At 38.6% G+C, this 22,382-nt stretch overlaps 1 protein-coding gene and 1 long non-coding RNA gene across 2 annotated transcripts; both read right to left on the minus strand.

Annotated features, from left to right (window-relative positions):
- Nucleotides 1-571: 571 nt before the first annotated feature.
- On the minus strand, nucleotides 572-4,569 carry LOC143884763 (LEAF RUST 10 DISEASE-RESISTANCE LOCUS RECEPTOR-LIKE PROTEIN KINASE-like 1.1). The gene is made up of 4 exons (XM_077388530.1): nucleotides 3,837-4,569; nucleotides 3,244-3,294; nucleotides 2,130-2,378; nucleotides 572-1,762 (listed from the first exon to the last, which is right to left on the minus strand). Exons 1-4 carry the CDS (start codon nucleotides 4,540-4,542, stop codon nucleotides 855-857), a joined length of 1,914 nt encoding a protein of 637 aa, XP_077244645.1. The 5' UTR covers nucleotides 4,543-4,569; the 3' UTR covers nucleotides 572-854.
- A 14,803-nt stretch (nucleotides 4,570-19,372) lies between these two features.
- Nucleotides 19,373-21,183, minus strand: LOC143883815 (uncharacterized). The gene is made up of 4 exons (XR_013252562.1): nucleotides 21,138-21,183; nucleotides 20,380-20,423; nucleotides 19,745-20,005; nucleotides 19,373-19,500 (listed from the first exon to the last, which is right to left on the minus strand). It is a non-coding gene; the product is annotated as an uncharacterized LOC143883815 (long non-coding RNA).
- Nucleotides 21,184-22,382: the final 1,199 nt, after the last annotated feature.

The raw sequence follows: 22,382 nt of genomic DNA on the forward strand, positions 1-22,382 counted from the left end.
GCCATTTACCAAATTTCGGTCCGAAATTTCGAAATTTAAGTCCGGAATTTGGAACCAAATTACCAAATTTCGGTTTTTTTTGGGTCCGAAACGGTTACCGAAACCGAAATTTTAAACCTTGGTTGCAGGGGCGGTTGGCAGCGCAATACATAAGGCGAAGATGAAAAAGAAAAATAGGGGGCACCGGAGGGGCAACGAATAATAGAGTTGAAACTACCAATCATATGTAAATTCAGACTAAAAGTGTAATTACTTCTTCTTTCTCCCTTTAAAATAACTAAAAAATAAAAAAATGTGGAATTATAAACTAAGGGGACCTTGTGGGCCTGTTTCATTAGTGTAGTAACGTAGACAGAATTAATTCTAGAATAACACTTTATTCTTCATTTGTCAAGCATCCATTATGGATAAAAGTTATCCCAAAATTGGCCTCTAACATAGAAAATTAGGATAAATGCAACTCCTAATCAGCTTGGGGATTTTATATACCTTGACTAAGATTTTCCAGCAATAAATATCGTATCCTTATCAAAATCAGATATCACATAACGCAATATTTATGAGAAAAAAGTTAAATAAAATGGAGATGATAAATGTGCCCCCGTTGTTTAGGAGACACACCCCTTTAGTCGTTTTACTATCCAAAGACGAAAAAATGACCAGTAATTACAGAAATACTGTAGAGGAGCCAAAATTAAAACAGAAGTGGCCTAGCCTCTGTTCCGCAGAGCTCTGCTGCACTGAAATCAGCCCTTCAACAAAAATGAAAGGCTAAAATTAAATACAATAAGTAACATGGCTAACATCAGCCATTCAAATTCCATTGCTTTTTTGTGGTACGAGATAATGTTAGATCATCTCATTGAAACATCTATCTGATTAGAATCCGGGAAAGAGGTGGAGCTATTAGTTAACCGATCAACATCATCTATCGGAACAACCCCTTCGGTTGATATCTCGACCCCATACTCCTCACTCCAAATCTTTCTCAACATCCGAAAAACCTCCCCCATGGAAGGTCTCACCTCCTTTTCCTCTTGAAGACACCGAAAAGCCAACTCTGCCACCGAAGTGACCACCCTCCTAACACTTTCGTTTGATTCGAATCCAAGACCTGGGTCCACCAACTCGTTCAACACATGATTTTGGATCTTGTTAATTGCCATGCTAGACAAATTAATCTCGCTCCGATTCCTAGCCATGTCCACCGCCGGCTTCGACGATATAAGCTCAATTAAGACCACTCCAAAGCTATAAACATCACTCTTATCAGTAAGTTGGTAGCACTTGTAATAGTCTGGATCTACATAGCCTGGTGTCCCTTGTGGAGCAGTTGACACATGTGTGACATCCATAGGGAATAGGCGTGATAGACCGAAATCTGCAACTTTAACTCGAAAATTTTGATCAAGGAGAATGTTGTTGGTTTTGACATCGCGATGTATGATTTGGGGTTCTATGGCGTGTAAGTATGCGAGGGCATCTGCGGTTTCTATAGCAATGTTCAATCGAATTGGCCATGAAAGGCCACCGAATCTCGTGCAGTCATTGTAGAGATGATCTGCCACGGTTCCATTGGGGATGAATTCGTAGACAAGGAGGAGTTCACGGCTATGGCGGGAGGTGCAACCATATAAGGAGACGAGGTTTTGGTGACGCAAATGGGAGAGGATTTTCACTTCATTCATGAATTGTTCTACACGCTTGCAGTTGTTCTCGTATAGGCGCTTGACTGCGACGGAACGCCCATCTCGGAGCTTGCCTGCGTGATAGGAATTTAAAATTAAGTGGAAGCATAAATTGTATACATCATAGCATCAAATTAAGATCGCGAAACTAATTCGAGTCGGCTCAAATCGCTAGTAGATGGAAAGATGGAGAAAGATGTATAGATCTTGGAGAGGTTTTAGATTGCTAGCAAATGATAGTTTTACCATTTCTTAAAAGACTACTAAATTATAAACTATGCTTGTGACAAAGACCAAGGTATGTATATCAATCAGTTAAACTAAATAAAATACAATTAGACTATGAAGAATAGATGCTTAGGCAGGCAAATTAGCTAGTGTTAAATGTAACTTTCTGTGTATAAATCAAATGATCATACTGTAATGAAAAGCGGGTCATACCACGGTAAACGGTGCCAAAACCACCATCTCCAAGTTCTTTAGAGGGGTGGAAGTTGTTGGTGGCATTTTTGAGCTCCCTGTAAGAAAAGACATGGGTTGGGAGGGCGCTGCCGGATTTATCAAGGGCTAGTTTGGAAGAGGTAATCGGAGATAAGTGAGTCGGAAAAAAGGGCACTGAGCGGTACCGACTAAGAAGGAAGTAGAAGAGAATGCACGTTAAAAGGATGCTCCCGACTCCAATGCTTACACCTGAAAGAGAAGAATAAGGATTTAATAATCATTTAGGACAGAGATATGTTATCTGCACTCATATTTTGATAATGGCACTCACTTATGGGAAAAGTACCATTATTTAAAAAGGGTCCATGAAAGTGCCCCTCCACTGGAGTCTGGAGAGACGAATTAACTTTTCGCTTTATTAAACTAACTATGATGATGGCTCGGTAAGCACATAAAATACCTATTAATCCTATTATGCACCTATCTAATCATTGGCACTTGCTTTAAGCCTTTAATGGATACAATCACTTCCCTACGGATTGTTCTTCGGATCCTACTTTCCACGTCATTATCACGATCCATTTTAATTCGGACCGTCCATCGGAGTGTCCTATTATGTCCCACTAAGCTAAGTAAACAATTAATTTTTTTATAAAAGAAATAGTGTTTCTCTATGCATTTTTTTTATAAAAGAAATAGTTAGATAGATGTGGTTTGATTGATGGGATATCCAAAGCTGCGGCAAAGAGTATAAAATGGGATATTTAGATCAGTATCACGTGGGACCCACCATGCCATACTGGAATTACATTGAGGTCGAGCCCTAACTCCTAAGAAAGAATCCCTCCATGTCATCCAACAAGTAATTCCATGAAGACAAGTAATTGATAGATGTGGTTTGAACTTAGGCCTCACAATCAAGGCGATACATTGCTTGGCTGGTCTCATGTGGGACGGATTATACTAATTACTAGATCATGGCTTATTAATGGTAATACTTAGATTTTCTAAGGGGAAAACCCTGAGAATATCCCAAAAATCTGTTATACCAACGGGTTTATACCCTTAGATAAATATGGTCAAAATTTAAACAAGAATCTGAGAAGTAGAATACCTATAATAATCTTCTTTATAATGCGCTTGTGTTGTTGACCTGCAACTGCAACTGCAACATCATCAAATGAAGAAATTTAGTATACTGTCGTCATTCCCTAATCACAGAAGCTGAGTTTCTAAACTTTTTATCTTCACTAAGATCCTTTTTGGATTGCAAGAAAAAACTTTTTTTCATTGGAATATTTTTTCTTTCTACAATTTAGAGGGAAATGATATTATTATGGTTAATTTAGTGGGATATTATCATAAATTGAAGCTCCCACATAGTAGTCATGGAATAGGGTCAGTTCAAGTCATCTTTTTTGTGTGTGTTAAAATGTAAGAAATTTTAGAAATATTGTTCCTTTCCGAACCTTTCAAGAAAATTCTTGGAAATCAAAGTCTTATAATCGAAGTTACTGAAGCAGCCAGTTCAATCCCCATCTAGCTGCTCCATGTATAAGAATTTAGTGTAGAGAAATAATGGACTTTAGATTGGAGGTTTAAATACAAATTGCTCCCAAATGCAACTACATTAAAGCACAATGTTATGGTCCAACAACAATTATTTTCCAAATCAAAGACTGGAAATACCAATTTACTATTTCATACCTTGGCATCTGAAACTCTTCGCCCCCTCATCGACCGTGCAATTACCTCCCTTCTTGTAACAATCTTCGCATTTCGGATCAATATCCCATTGAAGAGCGAAACCCGCAGCAAATATAGACAAAAAATCATTGTCATTCCAAAATTCCCACAATTGAAACACTGGTAACACAACCATCGAACAATTTTTCGGAAGAAGATTTTGTCTTGTCACAGTGTCATTTTGTCTATAATAGAGATCTTTGCCTTCACAATCTGTGAAACTACGAACCTCTTTCGAGATATTACCAGGAACTGTATATTGATTGTGCTTGCAATAATAAACGGTCAGGTTGCGGCTCCTACGAATTTGGAGACGTGGAAATTCAGGCAGTGAAAAATTGGTAGGGAAATCACAGATTTTTGATTTGGTGAGATTCCACAGTTCGCTGTCTTGAATCAGGACTCGTTTTTCTTCATATGAGATGTTTTTGACGATGAACGTTTTTTCCTCGAATTTGATCTTTGGTATGTTGTCCTCACAGTTGATGCCATAGAAGCCGCAGTTCGAAGTGTTGATGTTGAAGAAGGGAAATCTGATACCAGTAAGGTATCCACAGACAAACTGAGGGCATTTTTCACTGCTGTTATTAACTTGTTGGGCTGAGAGATGAGCAAGGTGAAAGAGAAGGAAGAGAAAAACAATTATGGAGGGGATTGTTAAAGCCATCCCAATTGAACAATCTCAAAGACAAAATAAACACAGCTCTTTCTCCTTTATTTAACAAAAGAAGAAAAAGCAAAGCCATCTATATACTTTTGTGTTTTAGTCAACATGTTTTTTCTCAGTTGATACGTCGGCCCATGACTTGGACCACAGACTCTAGACTTTGTGAATGATAGGAGAAGGTGGAATATTTTCATACCTTCTTTTCATTTCACCACCGCCAAAAAGGAGTTTCCTCTCTATGACTTGGGCTTTCTCTATGGACTATGGACAGAGCCGTGTGCATCACTGCATCAGTTAGGCCCCTTTCACAATTAGGCCCCCTTAGGAGAAAAGTCAAAGGGGATGGTGACGTGTGGCCAATAACGGCGCCATTGCAAAAGGCATTTCGCGACTGGTCTGACATGCGACAGACGGGATCGATCCTAGCAAATCCCATATATGTCATCTTCCAAAATTGGAAAAAAAAAGAAAAAAAAGGCAATAGGAGAAATAAAAAAGCAACTAGTAGGGAGTGGTAGATAATAAAGCGACTTCAAGGTTGGTAGATAAAACGTGCAACGAGGGTAAGAACACTTTTCTCTCACTGGAATTTCGTCAAACAGGTTGTGGGCTACACTTAGAACTTAGAACTTAGAACTTAGAACAAGAGGAAGAAGATGGCTGTGAGGCGGATGAAACTCGGATCAGGGCCTCGAGGAAGAAGAGATATATTTATATCTCTTCCTCATCTTCTTGTTTTGACTCCAAAATGCTTTTCAAAATTTATGCAATTCCAAGAAAGGATTTTGACTCCAATAATCGGTTTGGACTAACAATCATTTGTCAAAACCGTTTTAGTCCCTGTTTAATTTTCATTGTGAGAACCGATAGTGAGTCCAAAATTGATTATTGGACTCAAAATTCCTTAGGCTCTGTTCGTTTGAGATTGTTGCAACCGATTGTCACTCCCCGATCCCCGATCCCCGATCCGATTAACTCAAAATTACATTTAATTTTGAGTCCAATAATCGGATTGGGGGGTGACAATCAGTTGTCTTAATCCCAAATGAACAGGGTATTATGCCCCATTCATTTTAGATTGTGACCTCTGATTGTGGGCCCAGTCTGATTATTGAACTCGATTAAATGTGATTTTGAGTCCAACATTGGGTTTGGCACCATGATCAGTTGTCATAATCTAAAACGAACATGGCTTTAGATTTTGACAACCGATTGTTAGTCCAAAACCGATTCTTGGACTGAAAAATAAACATAATTTTCAGTTCAATAACCGGTCTTGGACTCTTAATCAGTTGTCAAAATCTAAAAGGAACCGAACCTAAAGGCCAAAAGTATTGAAGGATGAAGAAAAGACCAATTATTTTGTCCAGTTGTAATGGTTTCAGGTCAAGGTGAATAGGGACTGGTGGCAATAATGCGTATAGCTTTAAAATATATATATATTTCACCATTGGTAGAGAAACGGACTGAGATTATTGAAAAGAGAAGTACTTTACTGTACTTTAAATAGTGGGATTTGCTAGCTTCCATTGCAAAAGGCATTTCGGGGATGGTATGTTGCATGTGAGAGCAGCCACACAGGCTCACTTTTCAGTAGATTTTGTCTTCATTCATGAGGTGGCTGCTCTCACATGCAATAGACCATCCATGAGATGCCTTTTTTGATGGACGCTAGCAAGTCCCTAAAACAGTACCTAAACTTACGTCTAATGTGTTGAAGCAAGAGATATTAACGGTGCCCACCGTCAACATGGTTTTAAATTTCGACCAAAATCTGAAAATTTTGTTTCGGTTGAGACCGAAACCGAAATCAGTAATACCCGAAACAATCGTTTATTTCGGCCGAAATTTCAAAATTTTGGTTGAAATTTCATTTATTCCGAAATTTAAGGGATTTCACCCAGAAATCTCGATTGTTGATAATTAATTAATATTATCCTGAAATTTCAGCCGAAATTACCGAAATTGAAATTACGGAAATTTCGGTCGAAATTCCATACGCGAAACGAATCGCCGCTAATTTAATTTTGTCAGATTTCAGCGAAATTTGCAGAAATCTCGGTTTCGCTGAGGACCAAAACGCATTCAGAAATCGAAATTTGAAACTATGACAGTGAAGTCAAGTGTAGGTGGTATGACAAAAGTACCACCCTTGATATTTGATCCAACAGCAGACTCTTAAAAAGTGGTCTACTGTTGGATCAAATATCAAGGGTACAAATACGGTCAACCAAGGTAAAGTGTTGCTATAGAAATTACTACTCTGGGCCCCACAAAGCAACACGTATCAGAAACGTTAAGCAAGGCCGCACCACAGCTGACTCTACAAAAATTCCAATGAGTCTTCTTGTTGGAAAAATTTCATTTAATTTAGATAAGAAACAAACCAAGAATGATGGTCAGATTTTAACAGCTTTCTAGGGCAGTGCAAACAGGGCACGAGTAGGAATTAGGATGTAGGATTTCTGGGTTAAGAATATATCAGATCTCGTGAGATATAGCCGTTGGATCATGCGGTGCTAGATTAAGCAATTAGAAAAGATTCTGATACTAGTAGAGATAAGAATACAAGCTCATTCGGTGAGCCGTGGGCATCCTCATATCATTTTTGTACTTGGAACAACTAGTCCAAAGGGTCACATGCCCACACATTAACATTTTGGAGAAAGGTATTATAAGCTTTTTTCAAGGCCTGTTTGCAAAAGTACTGAAAATCCATCGAGCCAAAACTGATTAGATGAAACTTCTCCAAGTTGACTTAAAACGAGATGACTCACAGATTACTCGGTTTCAGTGGAAAAGTAAAGGAACTTCACTACCAAAACAAATGACACCCCAACTACTTCCTCTTAAAAATTAATAGAACACACCAAAATATAGAAGCAAATGATATAAAGCACTATGATATGTTGTTAGAATGTGTCCACTTAGGTGGCCTTGGATAGGCTGCGAACTCTCTTTATTAGCAAGTTATTTAGGTCCAATAATGACCTTTGGCAACTTGGTTGTTTTACTTGTTTCAAACTTTGGCTAAGGTTGATGGGTGAGGAGATATGAATAGCATCGGCCATTCTCGGGAAGGAACGAGCTTGATGTGTGCTACAGTGCCGGAGATTACCAGTACAACCATATTTGCCACTAATCGATGGATTACCTTATAAAGTTTAAGGGTGATTCGAGGTTGGATCAAAATATATGATCATTTTGTTTGGCCGTGGATTATCCAATGGATTTTGGTGCGGGTGTGCTAAGGAAAGGTATTTCCCAAAGTAGGATAATCGAGTCTTTTCGTCCCTTGAGGATTAGATATCAGATGATTAAGAAGCGACTAGTCTTTTGATACAAAAGACAAAAATCTAGTGTTTAGTAAGTTTTTGTAACCACTGAAAATGGGTTATCGTCATCAATCAGAGCTTAGTGCCAGTGACTGAGCAGAGTCTTTGTAATCATAGATGATTTGTGGATATCCCACAAGGACAATAAGATTGTCATGCCTCGAACTGGGGTCCATGACAGCACCGCACGCCCATGGGTCACCCTTCCAGACGCGCAAGGCAAGTAGATCAAATCATCACACGTTCCACAAAACAAGTATGCAGGACAATCTCGAACTGGGGTCTGCAACAGCACCGCGAGGCCATGTCTCACCCGCATGGACGTGCAAGGCAAGCATATCAAATCATCACATGTTCCACAAAACAAGTATGCAGAGCAACTGGAATTTCTATCAGATTAAATACAAAATAAGTCTTACAATGATCCATCATAGATTAAATTCCAAGTAAAAAAAATCCCAACTAAAAATTAATCAATCACTAAATAGTTTAAGCCAATGTTTCTAAATGAAATGAATCTGAAGATGTCCCACTAAGCTACGTCACGCTTCCCCCAATTTCCGCGTCATACGTCATACCTACTCCTCGGGATCTGCAAGACATAATATTGGAGTGAACTAATGCTCAGTAGTTACCAAATCTGTATAACAGGCGGATCAAGCATGCGAGAAAAATATGATATAAAGCAAGGTACCAGGGGAATTTCCCAAAATTGCGCATTCGATGGATCCATGTGATCATGTGCTACTGCCACAACCGCAACTTTCCAATGCCACAGCTCTACTGGCAGAAAGGAAAACCCAAATACGTTGCTGGTCTATTAATAGACATGATCAAATAACGACCCAAAGGCCAAAACCGATTCCATAACAGTAAAACAAAACCAGTAAATCTTTCCATCACAAAAGATGTAAACATGCTTATCAAATTTTCAGAAATTTTCAGAATTTTTCAGAATTTTTCAAAAGTCTTTTTGTAATTCAATCTTACAAAGGGGTGCTTTTAGTCTTTTACATTGGTTTGCTTTTTGCTTTAGGGCTTCTCACTCAAAGTTAGAGCTTCCCTCCAAAAGGACTAAAGCCATGAGAAAACTTTAGTCCTAGATGGGAAGTGTGAGAGGGTGAGAGTGGCCATATATATACTTTCACTCTCTTAGTCTTGTGAATGAGAAAGAGGTCATGAGAATCCTACGCGCACGGATCACCCACTTGGGTCCGGTGGGCTTTTGGTATTACCAGACACGCGCGCCGCCCGGCCCGGCGCGGCTCGGCCGGCCGCGCGCGTGGGCCCAAAGCCTTTTTATTTTCTTTTATTTCTTTTCTTTTTCTTTAATCATTATTTAATACTTTTTACCGTTTGAGATTCCTTAAATCTTGGTTTTGTGACCGTTTGGGAAACGTCTCTCACGCACTAAAAGAGTGCGACGTTTCATCCCAACGTGTCTCTTATTTTTCTATAAAAACGGTTTTACAGAGATAGAAAGACACAGAACGATTTCTTCTTCTGCTCTCTTCTCTCTGGTTTTCCTTCTGGTTTTCCCCAATCTTTCTGATCAAGGCTTTTGGCACATATAAGCAAGTTGTTAGGCATCCGGGCTGCGTGAGTGCACACCCCTGGAGCGAGAGTTGTTGTATCCTGGAGGCATACGCCATCACGCCCATCTGCACCGTTGATTCGTCATAGTGGGGGCGAGATTTGCCTTAAGGACAGCGAAGATTCTTCGTGCCTCAACTCGATAAGTGATCTAACGATTTGTTCTTCCTTTACAGTTTATTATTGCAGAAAATTGTTACTGTTGAAATCTGCTTTTGGAGTTACCAGATTAATTTCGTATAAGGTATTATCTCATCATAAATTACAGATTTGCACATCAATTTTTATAACAATCTTAAGGCAAATCTTTACGATCTGTGATCTGTAATTTGGGATTCCGATTATTGGAAATTAATCATCATGACTTCCCAAACCGAAAGACCAGAAAAATTTGATGGATCGGATTTCGGTAGATGGCAAGAAAAGATGTGATTCTTTCTGACCTTTCTGAACCTAGATTATATCTTGAATGCTCCTGAACCATCACCTGATGAGGAAGAACCTGCAAGAACCCATCTCTCTGAGAAAAGGAAAAGAGACAATTATCTCTGTAAAGGCCATATACTGAGTTGTCTCAGTAATCAGTTGTTCGATGTATTTTTCAGAATTGAGTCTGCCAAAGAGTTGTGGGAAACTCTAGAGCAGAAATACCTGGTTGAAGCCGCGGGTTCTAAGAAACATCTTATTGGAAAATATTTCCGATATCAGATGATAGATGGAAAATCTATTATGGATCAAGTAAATGAGATCCAGTTGATTGTTTCTGATATTCTTTCTAGAGGTATTAAAATAGAAGAACAGCTCCAAATTGGTGCAATCATTGAAAAATTACCACCTTCATGGGAGAAATTCCAAGACACCCTTCTGCATGACAGAAACGATTTTTCTCTTCAAGATCTATTTGTATATCTTCGAACTGAAGAGGAAAACCGTTTCAGAAAACAGAAATCAAAGGCCTATGAGTTTAACTCTAAGGCAAATCTCACTGAATCTTCATCTGGAAAGAAAATCTATTCTAAACCTGGGTCTGGATCTGGAAAAGGAAATTTCAAGAAAAATAATAAGGACTTCAAGAAAAAGAAAGGTAACTGCTTTGTGTGTGGGAAAGCAGGTTACTATGCTAAAAACTGTCGCAAAAACGACAAGAAGAAAAACCCTCAAGGAAATAATGCGCCTCAGGCAAATATGGCTGAAGATCAATATCTGTCGGCTGTAGTATCTGAAGTGAACCTGGTTAGCAACGTGAAGGACTGGTGGGTGGACACTGGTGCCACCAGACACATCTGTAGTGACAGAAGTGTATTTTCTTCCTACGAGCTTGTAGGGGATGGAGAGCAGCTTTTCATGGGAAACTCGTCATCATCTGCTGTGGCGGGTAAAGGAACAGTCCTATTGAAGCTTACATCTGGAAAAGTTCTGAAGCTCTGTGATGTCCTTCACGTACCAGATATAAGAAAGAATCTGGTGTCTGGGTCACTTCTGATCAAGAAAGGTTTTAAACTAGTTTTCGAGGCTGATAAATTTGTCATTACTAAGAATGGTGAATTTGTGGGGAAGGGTTATTCCAGTGAGGGTTTATTCAAACTGAATGTATCTGAGAACATTATGAATAAAGCATCTTCTTCTTCTGCTTATATTATTGATTCTTCTTGTTTATGGCATGGTAGGCTAGGTCATGTTAACTATGCATCTTTAAAGAAAATGATGACCATAGGTCTAATTCCTAAAAGTAATCTAATAGTAGATAAATGCGAAATTTGTGTGCAATCAAAGTACTCTAAGAAGCCTTTTCATAGAGTAGAAGAAAGAAAATCAGAACTTCTTAGTTTAATTCATAGTGATGTATGTGACTTAAACAATGTTTTAACTAGAGGAGGAAAAAGGTATTTTATTACATTTATAGATGATTTCTCTAGATTTTGTACTGTTTATCTTATTAGATATAAAGATGAATCATTTGATAAATTCATTTCATTCAAATCTGAAGTAGAGAATCAGTTAGAAAAGAAGATCAAAATCCTAAGATCTGATAGAGGAGGTGAGTACACCTCTAATGATTTTAGTGCTTTTTGTGAATCTCATGGCATAATTCATCACGTAATTGCACCTTACTCTCCACAACAAAATGGAGTTGCTGAACGTAAAAACAGAACTTTAATGAACATGGTAAACTCTATGTTAGGGAGTTCAGGTTTACCTCAGAACCTATGGGGAGAGGCTCTTCTCTCTGCTTGTTATATTCTAAACAAAATTCCATTTAAAGATTCTGACAAAACTCCTTACGAGTTATGGAAGAATAGAAAACCGCATTTTAAATACCTTAAAGTGTGGGGGTGCTTAGCTAAAGTTAGGATTCCAGATCCTAAAAGTTCTAAGTTAGGTCCTAAGACTGTTGATTGTGCATTCATTGGATATGCACAAAACAGTAGTGCATATAGGTTCTTAATCTATAGATCAGATCATGTTGATATGCATCCTAACACCATAATTGAATCCAGAGATGCTGAATTCTTTGAAACCATATTCCCTTATAAAACTAGTCTAAGTGAGAACACACTAAAAAGACCCAATGAATCTATAGAAAAAGAGCATCAAGTGTCTGAGGAATCTGTAGAGCCTAGAAGAAGTAAAAGGGCAAGAGTAGAGAAAAACTTTGGTCCAGAGTTCATTGCCTATCTTCTAGAAGGAGATCCAAAGACATATAAAGAGGCAATGTCACTTCCAGATTCTTCATTCTGGAAAGAAGCTGTCAAGAGTGAAATAGACTCTATTTTGAGTAATGGGACATGGATCTTGACAGATCTGCCTCCTGGTTGTAAACCTATTGGTTGCAAGTGGATCTTTAGAAAGAAATTAAAAACTGATGGAACTATAGATAAGTTCAAAGCTAGACTAGTAGCTAAAGGGTTTAAGCAAAAGGAAGGAATGGACTTTTTTGACACTTACTCACCTGTAACCAGGATAACCACTATTAGAATCCTTATTGCCATAGCTGCAATCTATAACCTTGAAATCCATCAAATGGATGTCAAAACAGCCTTTCTGAATGGTGAATTAGATGAAGAGATTTATATGGATCAACCTGAAGGCTTTGTAATCCAAGGCCAAGAGCAAAAGGTATGCAAACTTATAAAATCTCTATATGGTTTAAAACAAGCACCAAAGCAATGGCATGAGAAGTTTGATAGTGTGATGCTATCAAATGGATTCATAATAAATGAATCAGATAAATGTGTTTATAGCAAATTTAGTGGGGATAGTGGTGTTATTGTTTGTCTGTATGTAGATGATATGTTGATCATCGGAACAGACATAAGTGTAATTAAAGACACTAAGAAGTTTTTATCAAATAATTTTGATATGAAAGATCTGGGAAAGGCAGATGTAATCCTGGGTATCAAAATAAATAGAAACCCAGAAGAAATAATTTTAACTCAGTCTCATTATGTAGAAAAAATATTAAGGAGGTTTAATCAATTTGATTGTAAACCTGTGGCTACCCCATATGATTCTAGTATAAGATTATGTAAGAATAAAGGGAGTGGAGTAGATCCACTTGAATACTCTAGAGTTATAGGGAGTCTAATGTATTTGATGAACTGCACTAGGCCAGACATAGCCTATGCAGTGGGTAGACTCAGTAGCTATACCAGTAATCCTGATAGTGATCACTGGGAAGCACTAATTAGAGTATTGAAATATCTTAAAGGAACCATAAACTATGGTTTGCATTTTTCTAAATATCCTGTTGTACTAGAGGGGTATAGCGATGCCAATTGGGTATCTGGATTTGAGACCAAATCTAGGAGTGGATATGTCTTCACTCTAGGAAGTGCAGCGGTTTCTTGGAAGTCTGCCAAGCAAACTTGTATAGCCAGATCCACTATGGAGTCTGAGTTTATTGCTTTAGAGAAAGCAAGTGAGGAAGCCGAATGGCTTAGAAACCTTCTGTCTGATATTCCACTTTGGAATAAGCCAGTACCAGGTATTACAATCCACTGTGATTGTCAAGCTGCTATTGGAAGAGCAGGTAATAATGTATATAATGGAAAATCACGACACATTCGTCGGAGGCATAACTCCATAAGACAGTTGTTGAAGAATGGAGTGATAACCATAGATTTTGTAAGATCAATTGATAATATATCAGATTGTCTTACAAAAGGACTAAATAAAAATTTAGTCATAAGCACATCGAGGGGGATGGGGCTGAAGCCCACTGTTTAGATCACCTATAACAGGAACCCAACCTATCTGACTGGAGATCCCAAGAAGTAGGTTCAATGGGAAAAACAAGTTATTTGAGTGATCTGTATTGCACCAAGTTGTATGTGAATTAAGTTCACTAAGCCTATCCCTATGGTGTGGGTGCAACCTGTAACGGTAAGAGGATGAGTTGTAGGACTCTTAATGTTATCTATAGCTGACTAGCTGTCATGCTGATTGTCAGTGGGGTGCGTAGTTACAGGGCACTCCTGATAGATACACCTATATGAGTGTGGAAGTGTGGCCGCTTCCTATGAGAATTGGGCTAAATTCTCTAGAGCTCTCATGAAATCAGGATATAGCACATGGCCGAAAAGTGCAACACCGTATGAACTTGCTTATGCCTTCTGTGTTGTGTGTGTGGTATGTTGTTTCAGTTTATTACTAAAAGTGCTTGGTTCAAGACGTATATTCACCAAGTACTTGATAAACTCGATATACCTGCACTAAGTAAAGGTTCAAGTCCAAAAGACACCTCTACTGATGCATAACACATCTTGCCTTGATCAAATCTATTTACATTTATGATTTATTTCTTGTAATTTTGAATTAGTGGGGGATTGTTGACTTTTTATTCAAAAGTCTTTTTGTAATTCAATCTTACAAAGGGGTGCTTTTAGTCTTTTACATTGGTTTGCTTTTTGCTTTAGGGCTTCTCACTCAAAGTTAGAGCTTCCCTCCAAAAGGACTAAAGCCATGAGAAAACTTTAGTCCTAGATGGGAAGTGTGAGAGGGTGAGAGTGGCCATATATATACTTTCACTCTCTTAGTCTTGTGAATGAGAAAGAGGTCATGAGAATCCTACGCGCACGGATCACCCACTTGGGTCCGGTGGGCTTTTGGTATTACCAGACACGCGCGCCGCCCGGCCCGGCGCGGCTCGGCCGGCCGCGCGCGTGGGCCCAAAGCCTTTTTATTTTCTTTTATTTCTTTTCTTTTTCTTTAATCATTATTTAATACTTTTTACCGTTTGAGATTCCTTAAATCTTGGTTTTGTGACCGTTTGGGAAACGTCTCTCACGCACTAAAAGAGTGCGACGTTTCATCCCAACGTGTCTCTTATTTTTCTATAAAAACGGTTTTACAGAGATAGAAAGACACAGAACGATTTCTTTTTCTGCTCTCTTCTCTCTGGTTTTCCTTCTGGTTTTCCCCAATCTTTCTGATCAAGGCTTTTGGCACATATAAGCAAGTTGTTAGGCATCCGGGCTGCGTGAGTGCACACCCCTGGAGCGAGAGTTGTTGTATCCTGGAGGCATACGCCATCACGCCCATCTGCACCGTTGATTCGTCATAGTGGGGGCGAGATTTGCCTTAAGGACAGCGAAGATTCTTCGTGCCTCAACTCGATAAGTGATCTAACGATTTGTTCTTCCTTTACAGTTTATTATTGCAGAAAATTGTTACTGTTGAAATCTGCTTTTGGAGTTACCAGATTAATTTCGTATAAGGTATTATCTCATCATAAATTACAGATTTGCACATCAATTTTTATAACAATCAAATCATCACATGTTCCACAAAACAAGTATGCAGAGCAACTGGAATTTCTATCAGATTAAATACAAAATAAGTCTTACAATGATCCATCATAGATTAAATTCCAAGTAAAAAAAATCCCAACTAAAAATTAATCAATCACTAAATAGTTTAAGCCAATGTTTCTAAATGAAATGAATCTGAAGATGTCCCACTAAGCTACGTCACGCTTCCCCCAATTTCCGCGTCATACGTCATACCTACTCCTCGGGATCTGCAAGACATAATATTGGAGTGAACTAATGCTCAGTAGTTACCAAATCTGTATAACAGGCGGATCAAGCATGCGAGAAAAATATGATATAAAGCAAGGTACCAGGGGAATTTCCCAAAATTGCGCATTCGATGGATCCATGTGATCATGTGCTACTGCCACAACCGCAACTTTCCAATGCCACAGCTCTACTGGCAGAAAGGAAAACCCAAATACGTTGCTGGTCTATTAATAGACATGATCAAATAACGACCCAAAGGCCAAAACCGATTCCATAACAGTAAAACAAAACCAGTAAATCTTTCCATCACAAAAGATGTAAACATGCTTATCAAATTTTCAGAAATTTTCAGAATTTTTCAGAATTTTTTTTCCAGAAATATAGCATTCTAAAGACGTGATCACTTTTCCAAAATATGATTTCATGAATATATAAACATGAATATAATCCATGATTAGAAACATAAATATAATCACGAAAATACAGATAAACATTTCCAAATCAACATGGGATCGAAAACGTTGGTGTAGAGATAAGGCACTTGCACAGAAACATAAATGTAATTACGAAAATATAGATAAACTTTTCCAAACTAACATGGGATCGAAAACATATTGGTTTAGCGATAAGGCACTTACACTTTTGTTGATCAAAGTCTTCCTCAGAATTTATTCGTAGCCAAGACATGCTGTGTCATCACCCTATAATCATGATTGACTATAAATTAGTGTTTGTACACATAAACAAGTTATCCGGCCGAAATCGCACCCAAAAAACAACCTTGAAACTTCAAATTCGAAAGCCACCAAAATTCCAGTTCTGGTCGACCGGCCTGTCCCAGTCGATCACCCAACCCCGTACGACCGCCAGGACGCCTTGAGAACAACCTAGGATAAGGCGCCGGTAGACGAACCTCTTGTAGTTGACCGCACCAGTAAATCTGGGTTTTCTCTTAGACCGCAGTTTCTCTCCCTTTTATGTTATTTTTTCTGTTAGAGTGTACGCTCTATGAGCTAGTCCTATTGAAACTGCGATGTGCTTCTAGACACGCTTGTCCTTAGGCGGCATCGTAGGATTGATCATGCACATAAAGATTATGTAGCAAAGAGATATGACCTTACGGTTCTTTGTAGACCTAGAATGTTTCTGGTTGGGGTTGAAATTAGACATCTCATACGTGTATACGACCATCATCGATCCTGCCTCCATACACGCATTGGGGTGGCCTATCTTGGTCACTGGGGTAGTTGACGCTAAGCAGGTGGAATGGGTGCGATGATTGGATCACGCACTGAACGGATCACTTTACAGAATAGCCTATGAATAAGGATTTGGATAAGGTTATTCTGTAAGACAAAACCCTTGGATATGTCCTTAGACCTGATGGGTCATTTTGGTTTGTGGGCGCGCCTTATAACTTTGGTCTATCTAACGTTAGTCCCTAGTACGGGATTGTTAGCATTGTCAAATGGTTTTATTTGGTATAAATAACTTGTAATCAGCCATTTTTTAAAATAAATGAAGAATTTCAAACCCTAAATTTGGACTCTGTGTACAGAGGAAGGAAGGGTGACCATTCTCTCAAAGTGGGTTGAGAGGCTGATCTTTCCTCTAAAGAGGTCAACCACATTGCGAATTGAAAAAATGAAAGCTCTTTTTTAGGAAAGCAATTGGTGGGACAGAGCGTCCGGTGAACCGCGACACCCTCGAAAAGCCTATCTTTCTGAACGCAAGGGAGAGTTGGGCTTGGGTGGGGAAGACGATGTTTGGACGTTGAGCCATAGAGATGGAGATGGACTAGTTTTTTTCAGTTCAAGATCTAAAAATCTTTGGATGGAAGAGAGATTTTTAAATCCTGGAAGTTTTACTTAAAATTCAAATTACTGGATTATAGAATCTATTATTTTAGCTATCCAAACACTACGTTTTAATATAAACATGGATTTTATAATCTAGGATTGTAAAATCCATGTATCCAAGCGGCACTTATAAGCATGGTTTTAAATTTCCACCGAATTTCGGGTTTCGGTCGGGACTGACACCGAAACACCTTATACCCGAAACCGTAATTTATTTCGCCGAAATTTCCTGCAATTTTGGTTCGAAAGTTTAGGAAAAAATCGATACTTTTGGAGAGAAATCGTATCTTCTCCATTATCTTGAAAGAATATATCAGTTATATGAGAGGATCACAATTAAAGGGATGAATATAGAATCCCTAATTATAAGGGATAGATAATATTACACCGTATACAAAAGGAAGAGAAAGCTAATAGAGGAAAGAAATATGATCTGTTGGGAAATCCAAGGCAATCTTCATCACCATAATCCTAGCCAATCTGTATCACCCACTATAGCAACAACCAACTCCCAAGCAATCCGTCATACTCCTTCATTCTTTAATATTTCCCTGAAATTTCGGCCCAAATTTAAATTCAGGCGGGATAAAAAATGGCTTTTTTATTTTGTCTGATTTCGAACGAAAAAAATTCGATTTCGGTGGGGTCCCAGACCGAAATTTAAAACCATGCTTACAACTTACAAGTACCTTTTATGGCTCTTACAAATCCAAAAAAAGCTAATAACACGATCAGAAAAGAGCTTCATATATAGGGTGAGAAATATCGTTACCAAAAAACACAAGTGTATTACTTCGTGGGATTTGCTAGTAACCACCGCAGATGGCAATTTGCAGGCCGGCTGTTGCATTAGAGAGCAGCCACATAGGCTCAGATTTTGTCCTATTCATTTAATTCATCTGAGGTCGCTGCTCTCTCATGCATGGTTTTAAATTTCATCCGAAATTGACCGAAACCCGAAACGTTGCGAAACCGAAATTGGCGAAACATAACAAATTTCGGAAATTTCAGGAAAATTTGCAAATAATAATATTAAATTTGTATTCCTTTTCCAAATTTCAGCCGAAATTACCTAAATTTTGGCCTAAAAAATCGACATTTCGTGTCTCTTTACAGAATTTCGGCTAGGTCCGAAATTTATACCAAAACCAAAATTTCAAACCATGCTCTCAAGCAACAGCCGGTTTGAGAAATGCCTTCTTCGATGGTCCTAGCAAATCCCTTATTTGGTTTCAATCTCGGGTGATAATAAATTCACATCCCCTGTGAGATACTTCGCACCCCTTGAAAGGAGGATATGTGGCAGACTTTATCACTTTTCGACGGAGGGTTAGGATCAACCTATGGAAATGATTTTTGGGGCACAACCTATTTAGGATGTGGACCATCTAATGGACGGTTTGGATCATCCTATGGTGCGGGCCATACCATACTTTTTAATAAACAACACAAATCTCTAGATTGGAAAGGGTAAGATCGTCTTTTCATTTCATTTCAAAATAAGCAGCATCACTGTTGCTGGGGCAAATAAAGACGGTAGGTTAAAAAGGACAAAGGTCTCTCTCTCACTCTCAGTGAAAACGCCTCCGTTCTCTCTTTCGTGCTTGGATATTTCAAGTCATCTCCCCAAAAAATATCCTCCATGGGCAGCACCTTTTTTTTCATCTCCTTTATCATCTATTTATTTATGTCTCTTCCCTTTCTTCCAAACCAAACGTGATGCAGAAAATCCATACCTAGAAGACTAGACTTTTAAGACGCATCTCTTTCTTGAAGTACTCAATTTCTTTCCATTAAATTACTAAAAACCTTACCATCAACGCCTGCAGATCGGTCGAAAAATCCAGTTTGGGAGTCTCTCGACATGCATCAGTTGCTCTAACAATCTTTACTTCTCTTCCTATGCTTTGTTCAAATTTCTTTTCACAGGCGTAGGACATAACAACGCTGTGTACCGTCAAAGAGAGCTCTACCAGTACACAAGGCTAACAAAGTAATATCAGATCCAAGCATAGTATAAACTGAACTAAAGGAACTTAACAAAGTCTTTAACAAGGCTCGTATAATACTCACTATATAACTGATCAAGTGGAACCGCAGGATCTCCAAAGTTAGGCTTCAGCTTCCTCGTTCGCTCATGAGGATCAAAATCTGAAAATGTTTTAAACCGTCAGCTGAAAAGGTCACTACAAAATAACATACTACTCTAAGTGTTAGTCTAAGAATGCCAAGGCTCAATAAGGGTCAAACATATATGACCAGAACTTACTACAAAATATCTCATATATGAAATAGGTGTGTCAATAAGCAAAGATGCATATCAATATGAAATACTGAACACAAGGTGCTATGGTAACGGAACAATATCAAAACAATGGTCAATGCCAAAGAGTACCGAGAACGCAAAGTCCAAAATCCACTTCCAGCTCATCGGCCTGGTCTAGAAGGCATGTTGTTGTCTACACCGGTGTTGGAACTAGTTCCTCCAAAGTTCAGATACTTGCCGACAGGGCCAAGTGCTTTACCACCATATGGCAAGGTCCAGAGTCATCGCATACGACCCCCATGGCTGGGTCCAAAATTTTTAATTGTTTCATCTCCGTATGGCAGGGTCCAGAAATAACCCAAGCCTCCACAGAATTGTCCAGAACTGATTCTGCCAAAATCCACAACAAATGGTATCCACAAGTCTAGATATTGAAATAAATGTCCAAAACAGATAGTATCCAAAGGTCCATAAGGTACGGATCATAGCTGATTAAAGATTTCCACAAAAGGAGTTCAAAGGTTCATATTACAAATAAAGTAAGCAAAGCAATAATAGTACAATAAACAGAGCGGTGGCAAGTACACAAGTTATAGGATCCATAGGATTGCAAAATAGGCATGCTAACCCAATCGGTTGCTGAGATAATGTAGCTAAGATAATGTAAGGACAAAACAAAGGTACACAAATCTACTAGTCAATGGTGCAAATGATCGAATCAAATAGCGCTAACAATTGACCCAAAGTAGTACGTTATTATGTACCTCAAATGTTCTCTCTGAACTCTTCTGGACTCAAGATCGATCACCTAGTACCACAATCATTCCATTATTATCAATAGGGAACCACAAAATATGAACGCAAAAACAAATACCCAATTTCCAGAATCAAATGGCGTCAAACGGGAGAAGAATGGTAATCCAAACTAAGGTCCCTCAAAGTATTTTGAAATTTACTTCATTATACAGTTCTAAAACATTTTTGAGATCATTTTTAACAAAAAGTATGTATTCCGGTCAAATAGAGTTGAGAACACCTTGATCCATGAGAAACCCTATTTAGGGTTCTACCAAGAAAAGTTAAACAGAGTCCTTATCTTATGCGTGGGATAGGGATAGATATCCCACAGTGTAGCTAATCAATTATTTTTTTCATGATCAACCGTCTCAATCTTACATCTAGGACCTACAGATTTTGCATGTTACCATTGATCCATTATTATATAACGTAAATAATAACTAACTTCTTCCTATGGAGGACATGCCGACATGTGAGTGCAGGGTTAATCTAAACGGGGATCATGTGTCGGGTCATCTATAGAGAAGACTTTCGGGCACGGCCTAGCTATGTCCGGCCCAACAAATAGATGGTTTAGATCACCCAAATATTTTAGCCCACTATTTGTTTTTTTCTGCTACACCCGCATGCCGTATCAATACTCCTTTTGTCTTTTGTATTTTAATTCATCCCTTATTTCCTTTTATTTTGAGTTTGAAAATTGGGAAATAAAATATGCACTCACCTGCTTCCCCTCTCTTCATTTTTCACGTTTTTCCACCAGTCCAAACAACCTAGGAATATCCAATTAGACAAGTTTAACATAAAAGAGGTATGCCAATAATAAAACAGGGGTGAATGTTTAACAACTTAAAAATATAGTGTTCAAATTCTTATAGAAACTATTCGGTCTGAAATTGTTTGGTGATGTTGGTTAGTACACCCTGTGTGGGTGACTAGATGTGTGTGTGTGGTGGATGCACAGGCGTGGAAGGCTACTGGGAGGCAATCAAAATTCAATACGAAGGGGTCGATGACTTAACGTTTCTATCCTTTGGGATTAGATCTAGATGGCTGTTGTCTCATCTTTTGAAAAGTGCCAGTTTGGCAAGCTACCACTTTGACCCGGTCTAAATAGGTCAATCTCTTGTGATTCGGTCCTGCATGACCGATTTCAAATTTAAAATGGGTGTAAACATTGTCAGCCACAGTCCTTCCGTTGACTAATGGAAATCGATGGAATGTACCTTAGACCGAATGTCGGTCATGTTCGTGTACTATCGTCATTCTAACCAAAACAATATTGGCCTTTTCCGTGATATTGAAATTTGAATTCACAATTTCAACCTGACTCTGTCATTTCGATTCCCCGGTTCTCGGTGGTTACACAAGGACACATGTTGCATCGAGATTTCGAACATCCTTTCCAACTCTATGAGATATGCTTGGGAAGTGGGAGGGACGGCGGTAATTATGATTTTTTCGAACAGCTCGTTCCAATCTTCCTATTTAATTTTCCCTTTTCTTCTTCTTTGCCTTCACTTGTTGTACCTTGGTCAAGTTAATAGATATCGATAGATCGGCATCCCCATTTTGGATCACAGTAGGGCATAACCCTTCCTTCTTCTCTGATTTGCTCCTCAGAGGCATGTTTCGTTCATATGACTACTGGGAGTTGTAGACACCCCATTTTGACCTGACCCCAATATTCTCAAAAAAAATTTGAATAAAAATCCCGAACCGAATTCCCGAATCGAATCCCCAAATTTCCGAAACCAAATCCAAATGCGAGAAGAACCCACGGTTTCACTAGCTTACTTTGCCCTTCAAGAAATGTAAGGCTCTCGAATGGTTGTTGCTTTTCTCAGAGGGGTTCTTGCAAATTTTCAAGGAAAATTGTGAAAAATAGAAGAAAAGGCAAGCTAAATTTGTGCCATTATCAATTCCCAGATAAAAGAGAAGGTGGGATGAATTTGGAAAGACAAGGGTG

This window comes from Tasmannia lanceolata, unplaced genomic scaffold, assembly GCF_043159265.1.
Source record: "Tasmannia lanceolata isolate RefF3 unplaced genomic scaffold, GAP_Taslan_0.1 ptg000008l, whole genome shotgun sequence".
Lineage (NCBI taxonomy): Eukaryota > Viridiplantae > Streptophyta > Magnoliopsida > Canellales > Winteraceae > Tasmannia > Tasmannia lanceolata.

Bases quoted from the DNA above. Each gene is read 5' to 3' on its own strand.
- LOC143884763 (XM_077388530.1), bottom strand. From the start codon at position 4,542: ATGGCTTTAACAATCCCCTCCATAATTGTTTTTCTCTTCCTTCTCTTT. The intron at 3,295-3,836 runs GTATGAAATAGT...ATGATGTTGCAG, and splicing joins GAAGAGTTTCAGATGCCAAG to TTGCAGTTGCAGGTCAACAA. The intron at 1,763-2,129 runs GTATGACCCGCT...CCTATCACGCAG, and splicing joins TTTTGGCACCGTTTACCGTG to GCAAGCTCCGAGATGGGCGT.